The following is a 24164-nucleotide window of genomic DNA, read 5'->3' as shown; positions in this document are numbered from 1 at the left end:
CGTGTTCAAACAATTCTTAATCATTTTACCATTCCTTTGCATCCAATTTCAATTATCAAACCTTTTGAAAAGTTTATCTTGTCTATGTAACATTTTCATTCTGGTAAACCAAGACAGCCAGACATTAATTCACAGAGCAATAACATTTATATATTTTCAACAAACCTTGTGAGATTGAATAATCCCATAGAGGCTGTCAGGCTCATTGATTTGAGTTACCGCAGATGCTAGTATTTCAATGTGGGATTGCAGCTGACAGTCAAACAAAAGAGTAAGTTTTTTCCTGTGAAGTATACACATTATGCAGAGTGAAACAACAAAATAACTAATGGTATCAAGGTCGAGAGGAACTATTTTGGACTCAGCAATAAATTTTGTGAGGTAAAAGTGAACAAACCATTTCACGAGGAGAAAAATCAGGGCTGCCCAATGTGAGGCTGTTGAAGTGTTCCTCACACCAGTACTCAACATAAAGAACAGCACTAAAGTAAGAGCCACATTTCTACAAGCATAATCAGTCAAACAAAAGAGAATACGGAGATTATCAGGAATGGTACTCAAAAACAAAGATAGGCTCGAGAGAAGAAATTGGAATTGTACTCACGATAGCTGATTTTGCTGCCATAAGATAATCGACAGAAAGCCAATAGACCTGGACATAGATAAAATTGTAAGAAAACGAACTTAGAGGCCAGTTTTAGCTGGAGGGAGGGACTCATGCGAATTAGGTGGAAATAAATGGAGTAAAAAATTCTTGTTTAGTAGTTAAGTACACGTCACTAAACATGAATCTTAGAAAAAAATTTAGACAGGACTAAACAAATTAAGCAAAAAAACTCCGGCAGTGGCAATCTTTCCTAGAGAAGTGGGAGAAACGTTTGATCTACAGTTAGGAAAAAATCCAGGATGAGTTTATGTGTCAATCTTTCTCGGCAATGAAGGTGAATTAAGAAATATTTGATAGTAAAATCCAGCACCAAAGAAAATATTTAATGGTGAACCAATCTCCTACTGATTATTTACGCTCCTTTATCTTATTTTATACAAACATCAAAATAATTTGTTTAAATAAGAAGTTACAGTTTATAGGCTCCTAAATCAAGCTTCTGCATCTTTAGGGATCACTAGAGTTCAAAATAATATTTTTACGCAAATAATGCAAGAAGTCAATCACGGATTTGTTAACTTCAATGTCACCCACATATGCATGTGGATAATGAATGATAATAACAAAAAATATTTAGCAGAAGAAATGACATGGAAATTGAACAGATTTTTTTGAAACAGATTTTGCAGTGACATAAATTGTGGTTCATTGGCAGATTAACATTATCTGATCGTAACAAATTTACTTGAAGGAAATGCCATATACATTCAACAAATTTAAACTGTAATTAGAAATGTTAACCTTTTCCCAACATAATGTTGATACTGATAGTCTACAGGATGTTGTCTGCTGATCCTTCATCTTTGCTGATGCAACACGTAACTTTGACCCATAACTAGGGCTCTTAGTTTGCTGTTGAAATCACAAATCAAGTGAAATAAGTTTTGAGAAAGTTAATGTCACACAAATCATGCCGCAAAGAACATGTTGGATGATTGAAGGTTGAATGGTCTTTTTACAGATCAAATTCAGCTTTATTTTAACAGCAGTAAAAAACTCTGGAAGTGGTTGCCTAAATTCGAGAAAAAGAAATTAGAAAAATAACCAAAGGTAGGTTGATGTAATTAGATAGAATCATAGTTATTTAGGGTGCACTAAAGCGATAGGATACCCTGGAGCCTGAAACGCAAGGCGAAGCACACGCTTTACTTCGGTAAAGCGTATTTGGCATATATTTTTAAATTCAATAAATAAAAAGGGATTTATAACATAAATCTATAATATTACATAAATTAAATATTTTTCACAAAGATAGCAAACATTATAAAACAAAATTCATTAATAGATAATGTAGCATAAATCATAACCAGAAAAAACTTTAATCATCTCAAATTCATCATCATCTTCTTCCTCCAAAACCATAGAGAGTCACGAGTGTAGAAGAAATTAGAGTAAAATTTTGCATATTCGATACGATACTCGTACCCGTATCCATGCAACATAGCTAAAATGGAACACAGTAAAAGCAGTTTGAATGAGAGAACAAGAAATGTTTCATCAATTCAAAACAGAATGAGAGATACTAACCATTCCCCAAAGACAAATGACACAAGCCTATAAAATTCTATGTCAGATATGTGTGACAGAGAAAATCTCAACACTCGTGTGATAATTTTAAAGCTTTTGAAACCATCAGCATGACACATGAAGAGGGGCATCCGACGAGCTCAATTTAATTACATTTGCAAAATGGACTCCGAAATTATGTCAACCATATTTAGGAAATGAATACTACAACTAGGACCAAAATGGTGAGTTTAAATGGAGGTCAATGGCGTATTTGTAAGTCTAAACACAAACTAAATTTTTCCTACCACGTTCTTTTAACAAATATAGTTTTATTGTAACATTTTCCCTACCATGTTCTTTTAACAAATAACGTTGTTCCGTACTTGTTATGAATGCCTATCCTACCCCCCGCTACATTTCCATCACATTAAAGGGGAATTGGGCCAATGACCATGGTCAAATAAGATTTTAAAAAATGATCTTTTCATCAAGGACGTTGTCCCAAATGTGGGGTCACGAGTATTTGATCAGAAGGTGGCAATTTATTTTTAAATTCAAATTTGACAAGGGTCATGAACCCAAATGCCCCCATTTAGCAAGCAGGCAAATCTTTATTTTCCTTGATGTTTCAGTCAGCTGAAACACAATATCTTTAGAATGTAATGCTTCTATTTTTATCACATTAATCCAATCATAAATCAATATGCAAAGCACAAATTGCAGGTTGTCTAGCACCTCTACCTTCGAGCTTTCCTGCTTTTGAGGAACAACAGAAGACTTTCTTTCTGTTACATGACACAGTCGAAGCTCATTTAGAGCATGCAAGAATATCTGAATTGATTTGATCGAGGCATTGGACTCGATAAATATATTTTCCTGCACCTGTATACAATGAGAGAACATACAAATCAACAAAGATCAAGATTTGTTTTTTGGTTGGATGCAATTATTCCTCTCATAGATCTTAATAAAACTATGAATAACCTTTAAACTGAACAAATTTTATCTTCGTATGCAAATTACTGAACAAATTTATCATGATATGCCGATATAATTTCCAATTACAAGAATAAGCAAGCAATCTCAATTCAAATTTCAAAACAAACAACAATGCACAACTAGCAAAGCAAGCAACTAGGTCAATGCATATCAGTCAGTAATGCAGGAAGTGTCTTACCCTCAGAGGTCATATTGATCCACCAACCAGAGATGATGAAATAATAAGACGATCGATCAGTCAATTCTTTGATACACAGGTCATATATTTAAAATGCTCATGCAATTGCTACTACTCTAAATCTGGAAACCAAAAAACGCAACCCAAGATACTTCACACTGGAGGGGTTGATTTCAAATACATCCATTTCCATTCCAAAAGCACCAACAATTCTGAACTTCGTTTTAACATACCAAGACGTTCTTGAAAGTATAAAGGAAATTAAGACAACTCTTCTGGAAATCAAATTACACAAAATATGTTCCCCATTTATGTTTGCAATGCCAAGGCTAATCATTTTTTACATTCAGTATCAAGCTCCTAGAGACTCAAACTTACCTCTATGGGGTTTGATACTTATTAGCCTCTCACGTGATCCGCTCTTTCAACTTCAATTATTTTAGTTGAAATGACAAGTAAAAAAGACAGCATAAAAAATACTAGAGAACTTGGGAAAGAAAGGTACACATGGCAACTAAAATAAAAAACATAAGTGGGAAAATGAGGCGTTTAAGAAACCTTTATGCTACAAGGAACAATCATGCCTTTTGTGGACACCTTCCCACAATAAACCAAGCAGGAAAGAAATCTAGTGAATGTATTTTTCTCAAACACTGTCTGTATTAAGTTGTTGAGAACAAATGATACCATGATGTAAAGACCGGTGTGCATAAAACAGAGTAAGTAACCTTCAAAGAGATTAGTTTGCAAAGATCCACATCTAAATCCATTCTCCCAGCAACATTGACAATGACATATGGGAAAAGAAATTCTGCTACTTCTGATTTAACCAGCACAATGTCTTGACATAATCTGAAGCAACCAGTAATATAGATCAGCAGCGTGATTGATTTACGAAAAATTCCAATGGAAAAAATAGTAATACAGGAATTGAGCAACTATCTCAAATACTAGTAGAAAACCTTAGAATGAGATCGTTGCAATAACCTATCACTGCATATACAAGTGGACAGATCCATGCTTCAAATGTTTTATCCAAAGTTGTCCACACATTTGAATCCTCGATAGAAATTGATTCAGCTGAAAAATTAGGAAATAAAGTCAGGATGTAAGTAACTAAGAGAATATCTGTGTTGTCTGTCTAAGTGTATGCATGCCTTCACTAAATTTCTTCGAGGTCATTCGAATTTCAGTTCATACATGAAAAGGTTCAACCCATGCTTCATCTAGAAAAAATTGTTAAGACTACTTTTTATTAGTTAAATTGGTGGTCACATCTACTCTATTGCTAGTTGTTACTACTCACCAGTGTCATCATGAGCCGTACACAGAAAAGGCATTGCCTTCCCAGCAGGCATAAATACAGACCTAGACAATCGGGGATCCATGTCACTTCCATATTCATTGCTATCGCTAAGGTTTCCTCTCTTTATCAGTTTATGTTCTATGAAATTTATATGGACCCAGGAAACTCCTAAATTTCAACCAGAAGTTTATTACAAAGTTTCTGTAATGAATTTATTTTTAAAAAAAACACGAGTACAGCTGGTTAAAAGTATCACTCAGCAGCAAGATTTGCTTAATGTGCTAGCATATAGATGAAGGAAAAACACATGCCACATTGCCACTAGTGATATTTTTGAAGGAGAAATCTCACGGACGAAAATATGAGCTAATGATCTTTCTCGGTAACAAATTACCTGTCAACTTTCTTTGTAGATTAAAAATAAGTCTCTGCACAAGCTCCAAATTAACACCTTTTGAGTGGACCTAGAATGATTATATAAATTGGAAAACATAATTAAATCTATTTATCACAAAAAATGCACAAACAGCGAAATTGTTAAGTTTAGACGTATTGTGGTGGCAGCACGTGTCTACAACATTTGGAATGCACGCAATCGAGTTATTTTTTAAGAAGAAATGCCGTGTCCCAAGGATATCATTAGGAAAATCAAGATCCTTACCCTTTGATGTTCAGCAATTCATATGGATATAGGCTCTTGATTATATTAATTATTTTTTTCTATGATGTGCGTGAATATGATCATCTTTGCTTGTCGGTATGCCCCGTGTAGTTGGACCACTAGTCCACTTCATGTAATGGAAACAATCACTTATTATTAATATTATTATGTTTCTCATCAAAAAAAAAAAAGTATGCCCCGTGTAGTTGGTGATGGTATCTTTGGTTCTATTGGTTCAATATTTGCTATCTCCTCGAGATGCGCATAGTATATGTACAAAACAATTTTTTTAACTTATTTTAGTGGATGTTATTCTTTAAAAAAAAAAAAGAGAAACTTGAAGCATTAAAAAACACACTATTGGATAAAATATTTATTAAAAATCAGATATCACCACAATTTCAGTCACTCAAGTATATTAGGCCGCTTGAACATTTGTCGATGACCATCTCAAAAACATATGAAGTATTCTTTATATTAAATCAAAAGTCAAGCCCACTTTAGCGGCTACAAAATATTTAGCATGACACAATGGTACATATTTAAAGCAACAAGTTGAAATATCTCAAAGCCAAACCCAATGACAATTGCTTTTGCACTTCATAAGTTTGCGATTGATATAATTAATAAAAACAATCATTCAGTCGTGACCACCAGAAAGATGCCAAACTTTTTTTTTAGTTCAAATAAATCGACCTTTCCAAGACAATGAGACATTATTCCTAATCGATCAGCAAAAGACAAAGTCATAGGAAAAAGGGCACATAAATCATAAATATAAAGCATAAAATATAATGGAAAATCTGAAATGCATTCTAACCTGAATAAGAGACCTCTCATAGGAATCCAGTTGCATCAAAGCCCGTTGACCATTTTCAGTTGAAAGAATACCCTGAGCAAATAACACTAAAATTCAAGTTCTGGACAAGTCCCTTAACAACTAGAAATCAAACAAACACAAAGCCTCAATGAACACAATCATATTGAGTTTATGAAAAAAGATTTATTTTTTTAATAAGACATGATATTTTATTAAATACTTAAAGGCTTTTAATTAACATAAGCGGACTAGTGATCTACTCACAACAAAAAACTAAACAAGACTCTGATCATCTCAACAATACACAAAAATCCAATCTCTCAATAAATCTCTTCACTGGTCTCTTCAATGTTGTCAAAAAGTCTTATATTCCTCTCAAAACACACAGACCAACATATCTCATGTACCACACCACTCTCCAAATAATTTTGTCCTCTTGCCAAGAAGATGTCCAAGATCCATAGCAAATAAATCTTGTGTTGATCTCGGCACCACCCAAACCAATCTCAATTCTTCCAAAGCTCTAGCCCACAAACCACTTGACGAGGAGTTTATGAAAAAAGATAAGTTCTGGAGTGTAAACTCTTGATACATTCTGGAGAACAACTCTTGTTTAATTGTATTCATCTGATTGTGGGATCGATCAATTCTCATATGCTTCGATCATGTTAGGACCTTGATCGGTTTCGATAAAACATTATTAAAAAACACATTATGACCTCGATCAATTCTCAGGAGAGAATCTGTAGACTATTCATTAATATCTCCAGCCAAATTAATTTACAGATTCCTTGTGTAAATGCTGTAAAAAATGCTTATGCACTGCTATGTGCCCCCAAGGCTTCTTCTTCTTTCTCCAAAAGTACGACTTATCATCTTCAAATAACCCAAGGACTCTCCTCTGTCACACAGCCATTACTCTGAACCCATCAAATCAACTGTTAGAACCTGTCAAGTAATCCCTCATCTCCTTCAATTATTCAGACTGAGCCTAATGATTCATTGACAAGCTACTAAGTCATGTACAAAACATCCTTTTTTGAAATTTGTTTCTTATGAAAAGATTTCTTTTTTTATTGTTTTCACTTCAAAAGTGTCCAATGCAGAAAATCTAAAAAACGTATGTGAAGCTCTTAAAATTCCAAAGTTGAAAGATGCATTGCAGTGCAGTGACACAACCAAGTGAAAACAACCTTTCTTCTCGTGTCATGATCATATCTGAAAAGTACCAATCCCACAAAAGATTCAGATTTTCTCGTGGATTGTGGCTTTGGAAAAACTACCAACATCTGACTCGCTGCAAAGAATATGGCCAACTTGTGCTTCAAGTCCGCAATGGTGTACGTTGTGTCAGGACCACGCAGAGACACATGATCATTTGCTACTACATTGCTCTTTCTCCCGAGGATTATGGTCTATGGTGATGCAAGAACTAAGATGTTATTGGGTATTTCCGCACAGGGCACGGGATATGTTCGTTATTGAGCCTGGTATCTCATCGGGGATAAAAGTTAAGAGTTTCTGGTATGTGATAGTTCATTTCACTTTTTGGACAATCTGGTCAGAGAGAAATAACAGAATTTTCCACGACTCTTCCGCCACTGTCAATGAAGTTTGGGAGATTATCAAATTCAGAGTTGCAGCATCGACAACAAAGATCAAACATTTCAACCATCTCTCGATATCAGACGTTGTTAGGGATTTGAAGTTTTTAATGTCTTCACGACAGTGTAGTGGCTTATTTTAAAATTGCGGACTACTCATCCGTAGGGTCTACGTAATCGAGTCGAGTCGAGTCGAGCCGAACTCTTGAATGTTTGAGCTTGGTTCGTTTATAATCGAGCCGAGCTCGAGCTTTATTTAACGAATATATGCATGGTTCACGAGCTTATTCAAGCCTTTATCGAGCCTAAACAAGCTTAATAAATATGAATTATACATTTAAATTTTCATTAAATTAATTAAAAAGTAAATTATATATTTAAAGAAAAATATATTATTCTTATTAAAATTTGTAAATTTATTATAATAAATAAATTTAATAGGTTTTTCTATATATTTCATAAATAATATTCAAAATCAATAAATCAAATATCAAAACTATTATTTTTTCATCTAAAAGATTACTCATGAACTTACCAACGAACATGTTCACGAGCTAACGAGCCGAGTACTGTAAAGCTTGAGTTTGGTTTGTTTATCTTAACGAGCCTCATTAAACGAGCTCAAACTAGCTTTTATCGAATCGAGCTTCGAATAGCTCACAAACGGTTTGGTTCGTTTACATCCCTACTCATCCGCTTCCTTTGTAACAAGATTTACATATTATATAAATTAATGTTTCCTATAAAAAAAAAACAACCTTTAATTGTAAATGGATTTTCACGATAAAACACGACTATGGCCGTTCATTGGAGATATATGAGGAGTGACTTGAAGTCAAAGGTTTCACACAAACTCATGAGGTAGATCACTTTGAGACCTTTGCACCAATTGTAAAACTTACCACGGTGTTGGTCCTTTTGCTAGTGGCAGCTAACTTGGATTGGCCTCTTCAACAACTTCATGTAAAGAATGTATCTCTTAATGGTGATCAAAAAGAAAAAGTAAACTAAAGCAATCAAACTAGAAAAATCTCTATATAGGCTTATATAGTATCCGAGAGCTTCGTCTGAAAAATTCACTAGGTCTGTAGAGTAGCACGGATATCAGCAAGGACGGACTTATTGTACATAATGGCAAAATTCCAGTGTTAATTATATAAGTCGACATTATTTTTACATGAGATGTAGATGTAAAACTAAAAAGAACTTCGCAAATGTATTTAAAATTAAGGAATTGGGGGCATTGAGATACTTTCTGGGAATGGAAATTGCAAAACAAGAAATTGTTGTTTCTCAGTGTGAATACATATTAGATCTATTGAAGAGTTCTGGATGGTTGTCACGGAGCGAAGCTTTTGAGGACATTGGCGAGTGTCCTTCCCCAGTTTTGCTAGCAAATTGGACTAGATCTATCACTAACAGAAGATCTACCTCGAGATATAACACCTTTGTCAATGGAAGACCAAGGGCGAAGTTTGAAGGGGAAAGAGACCTCAGATAAGGAGACCCCTTATCCCCTTTCCTGTTTAATCTAGTGATTGATGGCTTGGGGTGGTTGGTAGATAAGGCTAAGACGGTAAATGTTGTGAGAGGACTTGTGGTCGGGATAAATAAAATAGAAATTTCACACATTCAATTTGCGGATGATACCCTGTTCCTCGTCCAATCTGAGACACATATAATGGCTGTGATGGAACTAATTAAATTGTTCTGTATAAATCGGGACTGAAAATTAACTTTGAAAAAAGCGTTGCGTTGGGACTGAATTATTCGGACGAGGAGGTTGACGGGTTGGCGTTAGCAATTGGGTGTAAGAAAGAGCAGTGGTCGGTTAAATAACTCGGGGCACCGCTAGGAGGGAATCCAAGGAAAATGGAATTTTGGAAACCCGTGGTTTCAAAAATGTCACAAAAATTGACAAGTTGGAAGAAGGCATTTCTATCAAGAGGCGGTCCGTTAGCATGATAAAATCGGTGTTAAGCGCGATGCCAACTTACTTTATATCTCTTTTTAAGGTATTGAATCGAGTGGCGAAGCAAATGGAAAAATTGATGAGAGACTTTCTGTGGGACGGAGCTGATGGGGAGTCGCATTGCCATGTTGTTAATCGGGAACAAGTTTGCAAACCGAAAGATAGGAAAGGTCTAGGATTGGGTAGTATACGTCTGAGGAATATGGCTCTGTTAGGGAAATGGTGGTGGAGAGATTCTCTGTGGAAAAAAAGTTGTGTCAAGCATTTATGGAACTCAAGAAAATGGGTGGGATGTAAGGTTGGCAAGGAACTCGACCTTTAGAAGTTCTTGGAAGTTTATTTCTCATTCTCACACGACTTGTCAGCACTTGATTAGTACGGTGCTCAAGAGAGGGAATCTCATTCGATTTTGGGAGGATAGGTGGGTGGAAGGGTTGTCTTTCCAAGAGTGTTTTCCTCATTTTTTCTTCTCTCATCGTCTATCGATAAACCGATTAACCATTTTTATTTTGTCATTGATATTCAAGGTTAATTCAACCATTCAGTGGGATGTGCGGTTCAGAAGAGGGTTAAACAACATAGAGTTGGGAGAGTTCAGCACTCTTTTAGGGGTCTTAGACACAGTTAGGTTGTGTGTGGGTACTGTGGACGTTCGGGTTTGGTTAGGGGAGCCCTCTGGTGTTTTTTCTGTTACTTCTCTTTATTCTTCCTTCTTTCCGATTAATACTTTTCCTTTTTTCCCCTACTTCTCTAACATTTGGCAAGTACCAATCCCACACAAGGTTCATGTTTTTTCTTGGATCGTGGCTTTGGGGAAATTGCAGACTAGTGATGATCTGTAGAAACGAAGGCTGGGCCATGTATTAAGTCCTCATGGTGTAGCTTATGCAAGGAAAATGAGGAAAATCAAGATCATCTTTGTCACATTGCTCTTTTACGATTTGTATTTGGATCAAAGTTATGCAACAATTGGGTTTCGAGTAGACTTTTCCATGCAGATCGAAAGACATGTTTCTCATGGAGCCGGGATTTCTCAAGGGGAAGGGCCTTAGGAATTGGTACATCGTTGTTCATTGTATTTTTTGGTCAACATGGATGGAGCGCAACAAGAGAATTTTCGCTGACAAAGAGGACTCGTGGAGGAATTATGGGAGAAGATCAAATTCAGAGTAGTCAGTTAGACGATTAACATACCACAGTTTCAGCATCTGCTCATATCGGACCTAGTTAGGGATAGGAGCTTTATTTGTTACTAAAGAGATTGTAGTTTACTGATTGATCTGGTGTCTTGTGGATCGCTCATCCACTAGCTTTGTAATCAAAAATATTATTATAATAAAATTTTAGTTTCCGATCAAAAAAAAATTCAACATGATAAGACAAAGCACAAAGATCGTCACTTTATAAAGGAGAAAAATGAAGTTGGAACTATATGCTTGTCATTCATGCCAACAACTCAACAAAGAACAGGTGTTTCGGCCAAAGAACTTACAAAGCCTACCTATAAACATTTGTGCATGATCAATGTCTATGCACCAATTTGAGGGGTATTATCACAATTTTATATAAAAAAAATTAGCAGAAGTCCAGAATCTGAGCGAGTAGAATAAATTAAGATATGCATGATTATTTGTAACCTATTTTAGTTACTGTTTTCTTTGTACATATTTGTTCATCTCTCGTCCTAGAAACTTCAACAGATATCTTTTCTATAATGAAACTTAAATCACAAGAAAAATGACATCATATACATCAAACTTCAAAACAAAGAATGAAGATAAGCACAATGCATGATTACAGCACAGTCAAAATCTAACAGCAGTCATATAGACTCACTCTTAATGCTTGGGATGCCATGTCAATTATCTCAACAGAATCATCCATCAGATACTTTTTTAGAAGCCTCATAAGGACCAGAAGAGCTTCTTCTGATATGCCCGTATCTGCATGGATGTTAGTCTCCGCCATGCCAATAGCTATTCCAAACACAGGTACTGAATAATCACCAGGAAGATGGAATACAACACGATGAGGATCACCAATTCCAATCTGTAATCATAACTGAAGCATAATAAAAGGTACTCGAAATCCTATTTCATGAATTTGAGAAATGTTTCCTAAGAAGATCAAAATGCAAAGCTACGGTTACCTTGGATATGATATCAGAAACCATTGCACTAAGATCATTTGTGTTATCTAAGCTGCACAATGGAACAAGCTTCCAAGCAGCATGAAAAATTTCATTTTCCGAATGCCAATATGCATCTTTGAAATCATTTTGATCTCCAAGAAATATCCCACTTGACCCAATATTTTTATGCAATGCTTTCAGACTGCAAGAATAATTGATAAACAAAATTTTGTAACTATCTCTAGATAGAAGTAGTTAATTTCTCTCCTAAAATCCTCTAATGAAGCAAAAGAACGATGCTACCACTTTAGAAAATCTTAAACATGTAATTAAGGAAAAAAAACCAACCGCACTCACTGTGACTAAGAAGTTGTGTCAATTATACTCTTCACTAAATTGTTTAAGCCAAAGAAATATTGCATTTACAGAACAAAATAAAAAGAGAAATAAGATGATGTGTTTATACCATATTTCACCAAATTGTTTCAGCAGTAGAATATTATGAAACAAAAAAATGTGAACTGGGAGAGTAAAGAACATGCCTGCAAAGAAGTAATCTTGGAGGGACATAGTGAGGTCTCTTTACAAACTGTAAAGATTAAAAACACTCTTATAACAAAGTAAGATATGAATGAAGAACACAAACGGCTTGAACATTATGATCCAGTGGCAATAAACATGAGGCAGGTAGCACTTGCTTACATTCAGTAAGTGAACCCTCGGTGAGTAGGTTTGACGAATTTTCTGGTGGAAGTCTCGTATTTCATTAAATATATCGAATTCAGGGAATGCCACTAGTTCCTGATTGAAGATATTGACCAACAATAATGAGCAATTACAATTAAAAGCTGTGAAAGTGATTGTGGTAAAAGAAATAGTTTACAGCATTAAAATTTTACGTGTATATTCTGAAATCTATCATTTCAATCAAGGATACATAGATCATACTTTCATGTATTCAACCATAGATGAATCAGCACCAATGGTAAGTTGTTGGAGAAGTAATACAGCTCGGGATGATGTAGTTAAGGATAGCTTCTTATTAGATCCACAAGGGATGCAACATGCGACCAACTCTGACACTAAAAACTATCAAGTGAAACAACTAAGTCAGCATATATGATAAAACATTATCAGCATAAATATAAAACATTAAATGAACAAAAGATTAAAATATGCTGTTGCCTGAAGTTGTTCACCAAGCACTCTGATAGTCTCCCCTGATGGGTAATCTCTTGATATATTGAGCAGCGTAGAAATTATACAACAACATTGATCAAGTAAACAGTCGCAACCAATGAATTGACCGATCAAATTGAGAAGGTAACTGTTCAGAAAAGTAACAGAAAATTAACACCAACCATAGCAAGATCACATGATATAAGAAGCCCCTTGAGAGTTCAACTAGTATCCAAATTAAAGTCAATTGTACCCTCTGACTCTATTCTAAAGAAACTCCTCCAAGTATATAAAACAACTCTTTTACAAGCGAAGAATATCATACTTAAGACCACATAACACACCGAAAAGAGCAATCAACAGAGCTAAGTTATAAACGACCATTAAGACTTCATTAATCTTAAAATTGTATTTAGAAAAAGATGATAAAATGTTCTTTGTATCGACAAACATATCATGGTATAATACGACTTAACACAAACAAAAAATTTCGATAAAAATGTAACATATTTATATGCCTCCCAAACAGCAAAATAATGGAGTAGAGTAATTCCTAATATTTATATCACCAAGTCATGGGTGTAAGATGTGTGAGCAATACTCACCTAAAAGTACTAGGAATTACAGCTCTATGCCCAAGCAAATTGACGAGCACCTCAATGCCGGCCAAATGGTTGCATTTATGCCAATGATGAGCCGCAGCAGCGATCTTGTAATGTAGATCAACTATAAACTACAAAATAAGGTGTCATTTATTTTAAAAATATGCATTCAACAATAAATACACAAACAAAATTACTGGAAAGGATAATATGATAACGAAAAAGCAGCTTGAAATGTAAGTTTTGAAGAATCACCATAAATACTCTGTCCGGTCTGAAGATGTTAATCTTGTCAACAAGTTCGAAACTTTTAGAGTGCTCCTCACTACAAGAATAAAGCAATCAATAATAGAACACTCAAACTTTTAGAAGAACATGGAAAAAAATATAGGCAACTAACAGAAGGTATTGAACCTATCCAAGAAGCCATCCACAATAGTTTGAATTGTACATGCAATTGTATCTTTAGAAAAGAACGGAAGTGGACAGTCAGAGGAGCTGGAAGCTAGAGATAATGTATGGTTCACAATAGAAACCTGCATACAAAGTGAAGAACACAACAAATCATCAGTAAGCGTATATAGCTCGCACAATGTTTTGCATTATCATATTTTCATTTTAAATAGAATTTGATGTATTAGAATCAGAAAATTAGCCGTCCGATATTTTGTATCGATTAATTTTCTTTTTAGATAGGCTTTGATGTCTGACAATCAAAATATTAATTGCATGAGTGATTCCTATTGATTGTATAGTTTACTATTATAGAATAGGTTATGTATATTGTGTATAGGTTTCCCTAGTATATATGAAGATCATTCAACCATTTATCAATTTGTATTGGTATAGAGAGTAGAAACCGCAATTGTTCCTTCTTTTCGGCTCTAATCTTTCATCTAGTTCTTACATCATGTCTGGAAAAGCAAATGTGAACACTCTTGATGGCAAAAAGCAATTCATAGCAACTGTTCATGAAATTTTGTTTCCAACAAATTTGATCAAGTTGGATAATGCTAATTATCGTATTTGGTCTCAATTTATAGAGATGCATATTGCAGGCAGGAAAAATTGGGATGCATCACAATGACGAAGGTTGCATCGCATAGAACGGCCCAAGCTATGAGGAATGGGAGGCTAAAGATGCTAAGGTCAAGTCTTTGCTCATCAATTCCATGATAGAAGGCTGATGGCCTATTTATGTAGTGTCGCGGCTAAAGAAGTTTGGAATAGAATCAAGAACTATCTGGATGTGTCAAATTCTTCTCAAGTCTAAAAGCCACACCAAAGAGATCGCCCTCTTGTGGAGTAATGTAGTGAGTTGGACTCAAAATTATTGCAACTTGAATACTGTAGGCTAAATGATATGAAATGTCCATAGGATATTGAGAAACTAAGGAAATGTACCGCTAAGTATCGGATCTATATATCTTTTTTGGTCTTAATCACAATCTACATCAAGTTAGTGACCAGGGTGGGTTTTGGCTTCCTCTCCTTGCCAAATATAGAGGAATCTTAATCGCAGCCCAATCGAGAAGCACAAAGGTGTTAATATTAGATTAAATGATCATTCTAAAGCCTCTGCAATGGCTATCCATAAAAATAATACAGGGCCAACACTTGTCATTGCACCAACTGCAATAGCCCTAAATACTCAATTGATATTTTCTGGGAGAAAGATGGCTATCCATATCAATACAAACCGAAACGAGCTGAAAAGGAAACAAGAAATAAACTCATATTTCTCTTAATGATTTACGTCTCAGGTTTCTTGTTATCTCCTCAAGAAGGTAATTTCGGTCTCCCGGTTATTTATTCAGGGAGACTAATCTTATAGCTAGCAAACCCACCATACTTAACACTCTATTGTCACCAACTGTTCACAGGGCTCGGCTCCTATGTCCATCTCAAGAGGTGGAACATCATATTTACCCTTAGACCATCCATTTTATCCATCTTGCTTGCACCTTGTTTTTCTAGTAGTCTTATTAGAGAGATTGCTAAACACCTTAAATGTTCAGAGGCATTTCCACTCTGCTTGAAGACAATCCTACAAAGATTGAGATTCATACTAACAAGGAGAGAAAATGCACCTATTACTTGGATGGGCTGAGAAAGTTACAATCTGAATTTGATCATGTTTTCCAAGTAACAAAGAAGACATTTCTTTCTATTCGCACCAGTTTTTTTTTTTAAGAAACGATATAATAATATCAAAAAATATTAATACAAAAAGCACACCAAAGGTCCACGCATGGTAAGGTAAGACTCGTACTACGAGTCAACGTAATACCAGACTTCAATTCTTATACAAGTCTAAGACCGATAACGATTTAACCTCGACATTCTTAGAGATCCAACTTGAAACCCTAAACTTAATCTTGTCCCAACATTCTTCCAAAGAATTCTAAATCTTCAAAAATCATCTTGTTATTTTCTAGTTCAAGGTGTGAATTATCCACTTATGCTGAGAAACATCGCATACAGTTCAACTAGGTTTCAAAAAAAAACTCCAATTTTTGGCGGGTCAAGCATAAAAAATGAACTTTTTAATTGAATGTAAATTATACCATTGATTTACAAAACGCTTTCATAAATTAGAATTAAAATTGCTTTTTGAGACCGAAACTTGATACATACGTGTAACGGACAAAGGTTATATTCAGATTAGTTCATTTTTATCACAATTTAGCATAAAAGAAAAATATTTCAAAGAAACACAATTACAACATTAACTTCATGCAAAAAGTATCAAATAGAACGCAGCTGATTTTCAACATGAGATGTTAAAAGTTAAAACTAAAGTTGTAGGCAGTAAGTGAACGTACCATTTGCTTCTTAATGAGTTCATCCCTTTCATGTTCAGAGATATTAACGATAAGTAAAATAGAAGTTTCCAGCACTCTTGATCCCCTCTCCCACCCAGCTTTCTTACTGCAATGCATTGCCATACAGACAGAAAAGATATGCACAAAGTGACTCTTAACTAAAGCTGCACAAGGCTGGCAAGCAACCTGGGAAAAAGAACAATAATAAAAACCAGCATACATAGTTCAAGATATTCAATAGCAAAAATGTCATCTCATGATCCTGACATGGGTATTATCAATTCGCAAAGATCAATCCACATCAAGTCAACACGACTTACAACTACCCTATGCTAAAATCGTTGACTCAAGGTACTATCATATTTAACATTAATTAGATAAAACACACCGCATTAAGAAAACATAGAAGACATCTAAACCAAAATAACTTGGACAAAGATTTAATACAAATCTAAAAATAATATTAATGTTCAAAAAGTTAAATGAAGCTACAACATTCTTAGAGGAAATGAATGCAAGGCTAGCTACCTTAGCAACCCATTTTAAGCCGTTAGCATCTTCCTGCAAGATCAAAGCCGGAAGCAGCCACGGACAACAATATTTTATGAAGTTCATAGGTTCCAAATTCGACGTAAAAATGTCTCTTGCCTGCAAATCCAATCAGATTAAGCGTCTAGTTTTCTATTTACATGCTAAACACCTCGAATGCAAAATATGACATTACCTCAACAAGTGCAACTAAGCTTACACCACAAGCAACCCAATTAAAAAGAATTGGCCCCATAAGCTCCTCCAAGAACTTCAAAAATGTTGAAAGCACAAAATAATTTGTAAAGTTGGTATCATGTAATTAACTTAATCAACCAGAAATATATTTATCACCTTTGTCCTGTTTGTATAGCATGCTTCCTCAGATAAACTGTCAAGCACAGCACTGACTAGTTCTCTGAATAAAGATGGATATTTGGAAAATTAAGCCGAGGTCAAATGCAACATAAAGATGTGGCTACTTTACTTTTCCACTCTTACCTTTGGGAGGGATCAATAGCAGCAACAACAGATATCATAAAAACTGCCTGTATGTAAAATTCAGAAATCAAAAGGCTAAAAGTAATTTATCGACAATTCATTGAATAAATTTGGAAAATTTTGAAGCAGCGTCATTTTAAGCTAGTTCGTGGGAATAGTTTGAAAATTTTAAGTTGGCAAGACAAGATGCATAAGAGTTATGACAATTCGTGGGAATAGTGTTCGCGAGAACTAAATAATTTTGGTACCTCAAACTCTATTTTTTCACTGTGCAGTACAAGATGCATAAGAGTTATGACAATTGTTTCCATAATCGGCCGAGGTTGAGGACCAGCAGACAAAACTTCATGTGCTCGAACTATTTTCTCCCCAGAGGAACTAACCAATTTCCTTCCAAAATTTGAACTGCAGTGACATTTTTCAGAACGATGTTATTTTAGAAGCAAAAAGAAGTGTAATCATATCAGAAACCACAATGAATATGAGCAAATCCTAAATGAATTGATACACTAATTAAACCACACAAGGCTACTTTAGACTTGTACAAAATGGAGAAAAGCCTAAAACATTAGCCCACGGATAAAATATAGTATGGGATGTCTAATCTTAAAATGTGCAACGGCATCAAGAAACTTATCAGTAGAGCAAGTATTAGAAAGTGTGGTTAGACATACTCAGACAAACAAGATTATAAACGGACCTAACCCATGTCAATGGCCATTTAGAATATCACTTAAGCTGCAATAAATTTGATAAATTATCATAGCTACTGGAAACATGTCTATCTCAAGCCAATTACCAAACATCTTGGAAGAGTTCAGAGTGACCATCCCATGTCTGGAAAAGGACGCCAATCCGACGAGCTAGGCAAAGCCTAACTCGATAATCAGGATCTCGGAGCAGCATAAATAGCTTGTCGATCACTAACTGTATAAGAATGAATAAAAGAGTGACAACCTAAGTGAGGGACTAAAGATTAATTGCTGAGAAGATAAATAAACCAGCTTCACATTTTCTCAACTAAAAATCATGATGGGGATAAAGATTAATCACCTGAGCAAGTTGTGGTCTGAGTAATACAAAATTGCATATGCAGTTAACAAGCTTCGCACGATCATACCAATCGAAGAGACTATTATCAAAGACTTTAGTCACCAAATCTCCGAGAGAAGTCAAGCACTGAAAGTCAATAGGCTAATTTAGAAAAAGAAAACAATTTTTCTGACAAGTATTACGATGAGAAAGCTTTAAATATGACTATTTCTCAAGTAATTCCGCACACTAAATTTCTTCAAATGGTTTGTCCTCGTTGATCTGAAACCTAATTTCTCACGACCTAACTTCTAGTTAACTATGCTTCAATTGTATCTTTTTTACTTCAACTTACATTTTAACACTGGATAATTTGTACAAATTAAACATAACTTATAATTGCATTCCTCAAGATTGTTATGACAAAAGCTAAAAATGACATGTATAAAGTCAGCCAAATCAAGTAAGAAACAAAAATATTGACACTAACAACTCAAACTCACATCCCACTTGCCGTCAATGATTTACCACTAAAACAATCCAAGCATGCTTAGAGACATATCACAACTATCACACCTCTTCGGACTCTCTTTTCGTAAAGGAAGATGCAACAGTATTCTGAGTTCCAACTCCATTTGACTGCAACAGGCTTGCCACCAAACCACAGATGCCATCCAGTATAAAGGAACACGGGAATTTAAGATTTTCATATGAATTTACTACATCAGTCATAGACGTAACCTGCATAGGGGAAATCAAATAGAGACCGTGTAGTTTTAGAATAATCAAATGGTGTCACAAATTGCTTGCATTGAAATGACAGACGACAAAAAGAGCACAATACCAAATCCAATATATGTCTGCAGGAAGACCAGTGAGGATGCCGGCTGAGAATGCATAGAAAGTTTTCTAAAACCTACTCAAATGCGAAACAGAAATAAATTACTTGTGTGCATGATAGCTATAAAGCAAATGCGAAGAAAAACATGGAACGTTAAGGTATGAGACTAAGATACCTGTGGGTCGTTCTCTTTTTCCCTAAGATTGAACATGATTTCCCACGTCGACAATGATAAAATTGGGAAAAAACTTGAAATGATTGACAGGAAATTCAATTTCTGATTCACTAAAGAAATGGAAGACCCAGTTGTCTGACTACCGTCAATACCTAACCTATCTACATCAATAGACCCACTGTTCATATCCAACTCCATATCCAAAATCAATTTTTTTCTGCTATTTAACGGCAAAGGATCATGAACGGAGTGGGCGTCTGATAAGTCGGGGAAGTCTGGCTTTGCTTGAGAATTCCTTCTGCACTCTGAACATCCTTCATACAGTTTTGCAAGGGCTTTCAGAAGCCTCTCAGAAGATTGAACAATTCCAAAATAAAATCCAGAACTTGCAATATTTTTCTCTTGGCAATTGCTGAGAAAAGGCGAGCTAGTGAAACTTTTAAAAGAAGTCACAGTCGAGTCAATGTTATTAATTATGGAGTTCCACTCCAAACATCCAGACAAACCATCATTGTAATATTTCTCCACAATTGAAATGGCATGATTTAGAAATCCTAACAACGATTCACCCAGTTTAGAAAAGAAATAGGGAATTTCTCTGATCCTGAGAGTGAAAGAAAAAATGTGAAACACTGTGAGAATACAACAGAATATTGAAAACCATATCCATAAAAATTTATAGTTTGAGAAAAATGAAGGAAATAATAAAATATGCAAACCAGTGCTAAAGAAAAACATGTCAAGTAAATTTATCACAAAAACATTATATTTGACGAAACAAATTACTATAAATTGTTAGCGAAAGCAAAAAGAATAATGGAATGAATAAAATTGGCATCCCCAATCAGTGATTGAGAAAATATGGACCTTCTAATCAAACCAGAACAAGAGTGTGATGGGTAACCATGCAGGCAATGAACAATGTCGCACAATCATGTGCAGGTTTGTCTCAAGCCACAATTACTTGAAGCTTATTAAAAGTTTACAGAGGAGCATACGACACAATTCAAAAGCTTTCAAGTGAAGTCATGGGACATATAAAAGGACTACTGCCGCAACGGAGAATGGGAAGGATCAATGAAAGTGAAGATTGACCTTGTTGAATACGAGCAGAACATGAAATTAGCTAAGAGAGCGCATGTGTAGATAACTTCTGAGAGCAGCATTTTGTCAATTTCTACTTCCTTTATGCATTCAAGAACGTGATTTTCCATTTCATGAAGCAGCTGATCTCTTAGATTCAGTGGCAATCGTACATTTTGGCAGTAATTGGACAAATTGACCTACAAATTGATCACAACTGACAGTGAAAATCCATAAGTTATTAAAATTTCAAAAGTAGCAAAAAATAGAATTATGTGACACCTTTGGACCAGAATCAATATCAATCTTCGCAAGAACTTCAACTGAGCATTCCAAAAAATCACTTGGACTTTCCTCTATCTACATCGGATACAACTTTTTAAGATAAGCCATTATACGTGAGATCAAAAGGTTTTAAGGATGGATTTGCAAGAATAATACCTTGGCCAATTCCTCCACAGGCTCAGTAGCATAGAGCAATGGCAAAAGTCCTGAAGCCTCATATAGAAGAGGGGTAGAACCAGTAGAAAGGGCATATGCAGCTGCCGGCAGCAGCACAACGAACTGCTCATTCAGTGTTGTGAATTCCTATGTAATTAGGAGGTCAATCAAATATTTTAAATAGTGTCAACATCCTGCACCACCTATACATGTATAAAAGAAAAGCAAAGAAGTAAAGAGATACAAAAAAGGATGTAATACTAGGGATTAGAAAATTGATGGACAGAATTGAATATGTTCATCATATATTGTCTCAAAATCTGTACGTTGATGGGATTCATTTCTGATGCAGATAGACTTGAATTTTCACAGAGAATCATTTGAAGATTGTAAAAAAATTCCTTGGTTATTAAAAGTTATGATCAATCTCATCAAATCACTTCAAAATATAAAAGCCGCTGTACCTAGTTTGGAATGTACCTTCAAGTTAAGTATAGCTAAAACAGCTGGTAAAACATTCTGCCTAAGATACAAAAAATCTTGCAGATCACCCTGCAGCAAGAAAACGAATACTTTTAAGATACAATCTGAATCCTCCCAATAAATTGAAAACACGTGAAAACACCCTTTTAAAATGTAATCCATTCAAATTGAATTCAAAAGCTAAAATAAAGAAAAGATGTTAAGATGAAGGAAAATCTTTTTTGGATCCCAAGAATTTCATTCCAACTCACAAATTTGCAGGCTTAGATACATGAGGAAAATAACTAACACGGTCATCCAGTATGATATATAGCAACGGAAAACAAGCACAAAATAACAAGCTTTGCATGTCAGGGAATGACGCAAAAATCAAATACACCATTTTATTCGCAGTTTATGATAATGGATGACAACCTTTCCTTTACACTTACTTTGTGAAATTATTAAAGCACCAATCAATTATTACCATGTCCATAAACATGACCATAAATATTAGAGTAAGAAATTTCAACTTCCAAAACTACAAATTTGGAACCACAACAAGATGCCTACCTGTATGTTTCTCATGGTCATCATACTCTTGACTATATCAACAGTAGAGTGAGCACCATTTAGATATTTTCCAACCACCATAACAGCTTTGAAATAACAAAAGAAATCAAAAGAAAAATACAACGTGAACTTTATTAGCCATGTTTCCACACAGTTGAGTCATTCTGTTTTGAGTTGTTGATAAGACAAGACTCATATATGTTTCTACACAACAGAGTTGTTATGTTTCAGGTTGGATATAAGAGAAGAAACTAAGAGAGAAATATCAAAAAAGCACGTTTGAAAAGAACTCTTGCAGTTATTATAGGAATACAAAAATGAGAAGTATAATGGGGTTCTTACCAGCGAGGTTCTCCTGGAGAAGTAGCATGAGATGAAGCACAAAGCAGACCTGAAGTATATTTCCCAACATCAGGACACTGGATAGAATCATCGGAAAAGAATTATCACAGCTAAAGGAAAATTATACTCTTGCATTCTGAACTCTGAATCAAAGATTAATGTTCATATTCTGAGAGAACATACAGCAAGTTACTTTGACATAATTACACACGGCACACCAATAAAATATGGTGGAAAACTAATCTCAAGCACAAATCTTCTGTAGGGGATCCATACACAACAATTTCAAGCCAGTCAATTGAATACTGGTTGTGCAAGGGTTTTATTTTCACCAAAACTGCACTTAACTAGAATTTTCCCCTTAAAACAAAAGTTTGCATGATAACAAGAATATCTGATCACATAAAAGCATTCTAAAACTTGCCCCGGAAGAAAGGAAGTATTCAACTAAATTGCATTCATGCATCAGCTATCTCATGATAAGACTAGAAAAATCTACTTCTTTACAACCCCACAGTTTGCATTCTTATTTTAAAAAAGTCAGTGAGAAACACTTCCTCTGAAACATAAGCGAAAACCAAATCGTTATTAGTTTATCACTCAAACATACTATAAAGTAACTCCACATACCATGGTATTCTAACGGCGATAATGGAATCTAAACCTTACAAGTTTCGTAATTATAAAATAAAAATTGCTATTGTACATAAGGATGCAGTTGATGGTAACTGCATAATTAAAACCTTATGAATGTATAGTAACTTAAATGTCAACAAAGAAATACTACATTGCTGCCAGAGAAAAAAAAAAGCAACATCCATATAAGACCAACAATTCCGTCCTAATGTTTACTCTAAACTGCACTTCACTAATTATAGAATTTAAGTGCTTGATGATACATAAAAAAAAAAAAAAAAGAATTGATGTTTTAAACATTAAAGACTCTACTCTTTGAAACAGCACCACTGAGAACAACTGTCGTCTGCTAAGAACCAACAACTCTAATAATTCGATTAGATTAAGGTAAGCAACAATTGTCACCAACTAATTCTACCCAAGATATTAATGAAGAAAAAAATAAAAAAGGCAATAGTAAAAAATATGAGAAAATATGATCATACAAATTCCATCGAAGATATCATGGAAATCAAATAACTATTTAAGGTGTTCAGAATTATTAGACCATCACGAGGAGATCAAATGGATATATAAGGTGATTATTCCGTAAAATATTTACCTGGCAATATTAAAAGCAAAATAAAATGAAAATTTAAAAAAGTAGCATATAGGAAGGTCGATAGTAAGGCTTCTATTATTCTATGTCACACAAGATATTAGGAGTTGCAATTTATTTTGAAAGGTGTATGCACTTAATACACTAGTCTGCCAAGTTGTCCTCTCTTACTCCGCTTAAGAGACAGCATATGATTAATATTTGTTTAGTGCTGATATAATACAACCAATGTTCACATTTAAGATATATATTAAAGTGATTTAAATGATGTCCAGAATTATGAAATACGCGTTTGGCTTGACATGATATATGCAATGTTAGAATAATTCATTTTTTATAAACTGGAGAGGCTGACGCATATAATAAACAGACCTTTAGGATTGTTTCTCCATTGGACTCCACCCCTACATCCTTTTAATTTGTAGTTTCATCCCAATGGCGAGAAATATTGACATCAGAATTCTAGATTGAACATGTTCTCTTTTTCACGTCGAATGAT

General features: G+C 34.8%; 1 protein-coding gene across 50 annotated transcripts in view; it reads right to left on the bottom strand.

Annotated features, from left to right (window-relative positions):
* LOC140967632 (serine/threonine-protein kinase ATM) overlaps positions 1–24164 on the bottom strand; it is a 50464-nt gene that overhangs the window by 17739 nt on the left and 8561 nt on the right. For 43 of the 50 annotated variants that reach the window (XM_073428265.1, XM_073428252.1, XM_073428255.1 and 40 more), the window contains 35 exons: positions 22432–22508; positions 22090–22175; positions 21535–21606; positions 21055–21201; positions 20896–20973; positions 20626–20813; positions 19531–20134; positions 19359–19430; positions 19091–19255; positions 18536–18661; positions 18282–18409; positions 17731–17887; positions 17483–17529; positions 17336–17399; positions 17178–17252; positions 16982–17101; positions 16454–16639; positions 14043–14164; positions 13884–13953; positions 13632–13759; positions 13033–13174; positions 12796–12936; positions 12550–12648; positions 12390–12436; positions 11866–12049; positions 11553–11765; positions 6141–6212; positions 5054–5123; positions 4316–4433; positions 4082–4205; positions 2918–3058; positions 1409–1519; positions 605–652; positions 398–502; positions 166–252 (listed from right to left, as the gene is read on the bottom strand). In XM_073428265.1, coding sequence (XP_073284366.1) covers positions 166–252; positions 398–502; positions 605–652; positions 1409–1519; positions 2918–3058; positions 4082–4205; positions 4316–4433; positions 5054–5123; positions 6141–6212; positions 11553–11765; positions 11866–12049; positions 12390–12436; positions 12550–12648; positions 12796–12936; positions 13033–13174; positions 13632–13759; positions 13884–13953; positions 14043–14164; positions 16454–16639; positions 16982–17101; positions 17178–17252; positions 17336–17399; positions 17483–17529; positions 17731–17887; positions 18282–18409; positions 18536–18661; positions 19091–19255; positions 19359–19430; positions 19531–20134; positions 20626–20813; positions 20896–20973; positions 21055–21201; positions 21535–21606; positions 22090–22175; positions 22432–22508 — 4414 coding nt within the window. The remainder of the gene's footprint in view (positions 1–165; positions 253–397; positions 503–604; positions 653–1408; positions 1520–2917; positions 3059–4081; positions 4206–4315; positions 4434–5053; positions 5124–6140; positions 6213–11552; positions 11766–11865; positions 12050–12389; positions 12437–12549; positions 12649–12795; positions 12937–13032; positions 13175–13631; positions 13760–13883; positions 13954–14042; positions 14165–16453; positions 16640–16981; positions 17102–17177; positions 17253–17335; positions 17400–17482; positions 17530–17730; positions 17888–18281; positions 18410–18535; positions 18662–19090; positions 19256–19358; positions 19431–19530; positions 20135–20625; positions 20814–20895; positions 20974–21054; positions 21202–21534; positions 21607–22089; positions 22176–22431; positions 22509–24164) is intronic. The other 7 variants (XM_073428258.1, XM_073428260.1, XM_073428266.1 and 4 more) reach the window with 3 other exon arrangements.

The sequence above is a fragment of the Primulina huaijiensis genome, unplaced genomic scaffold (assembly GCF_012295235.1).
Source record: "Primulina huaijiensis isolate GDHJ02 unplaced genomic scaffold, ASM1229523v2 scaffold25443, whole genome shotgun sequence".
Lineage (NCBI taxonomy): Eukaryota > Viridiplantae > Streptophyta > Magnoliopsida > Lamiales > Gesneriaceae > Primulina > Primulina huaijiensis.
This window is presented reverse-complemented; position numbering and strand designations above follow the sequence as displayed.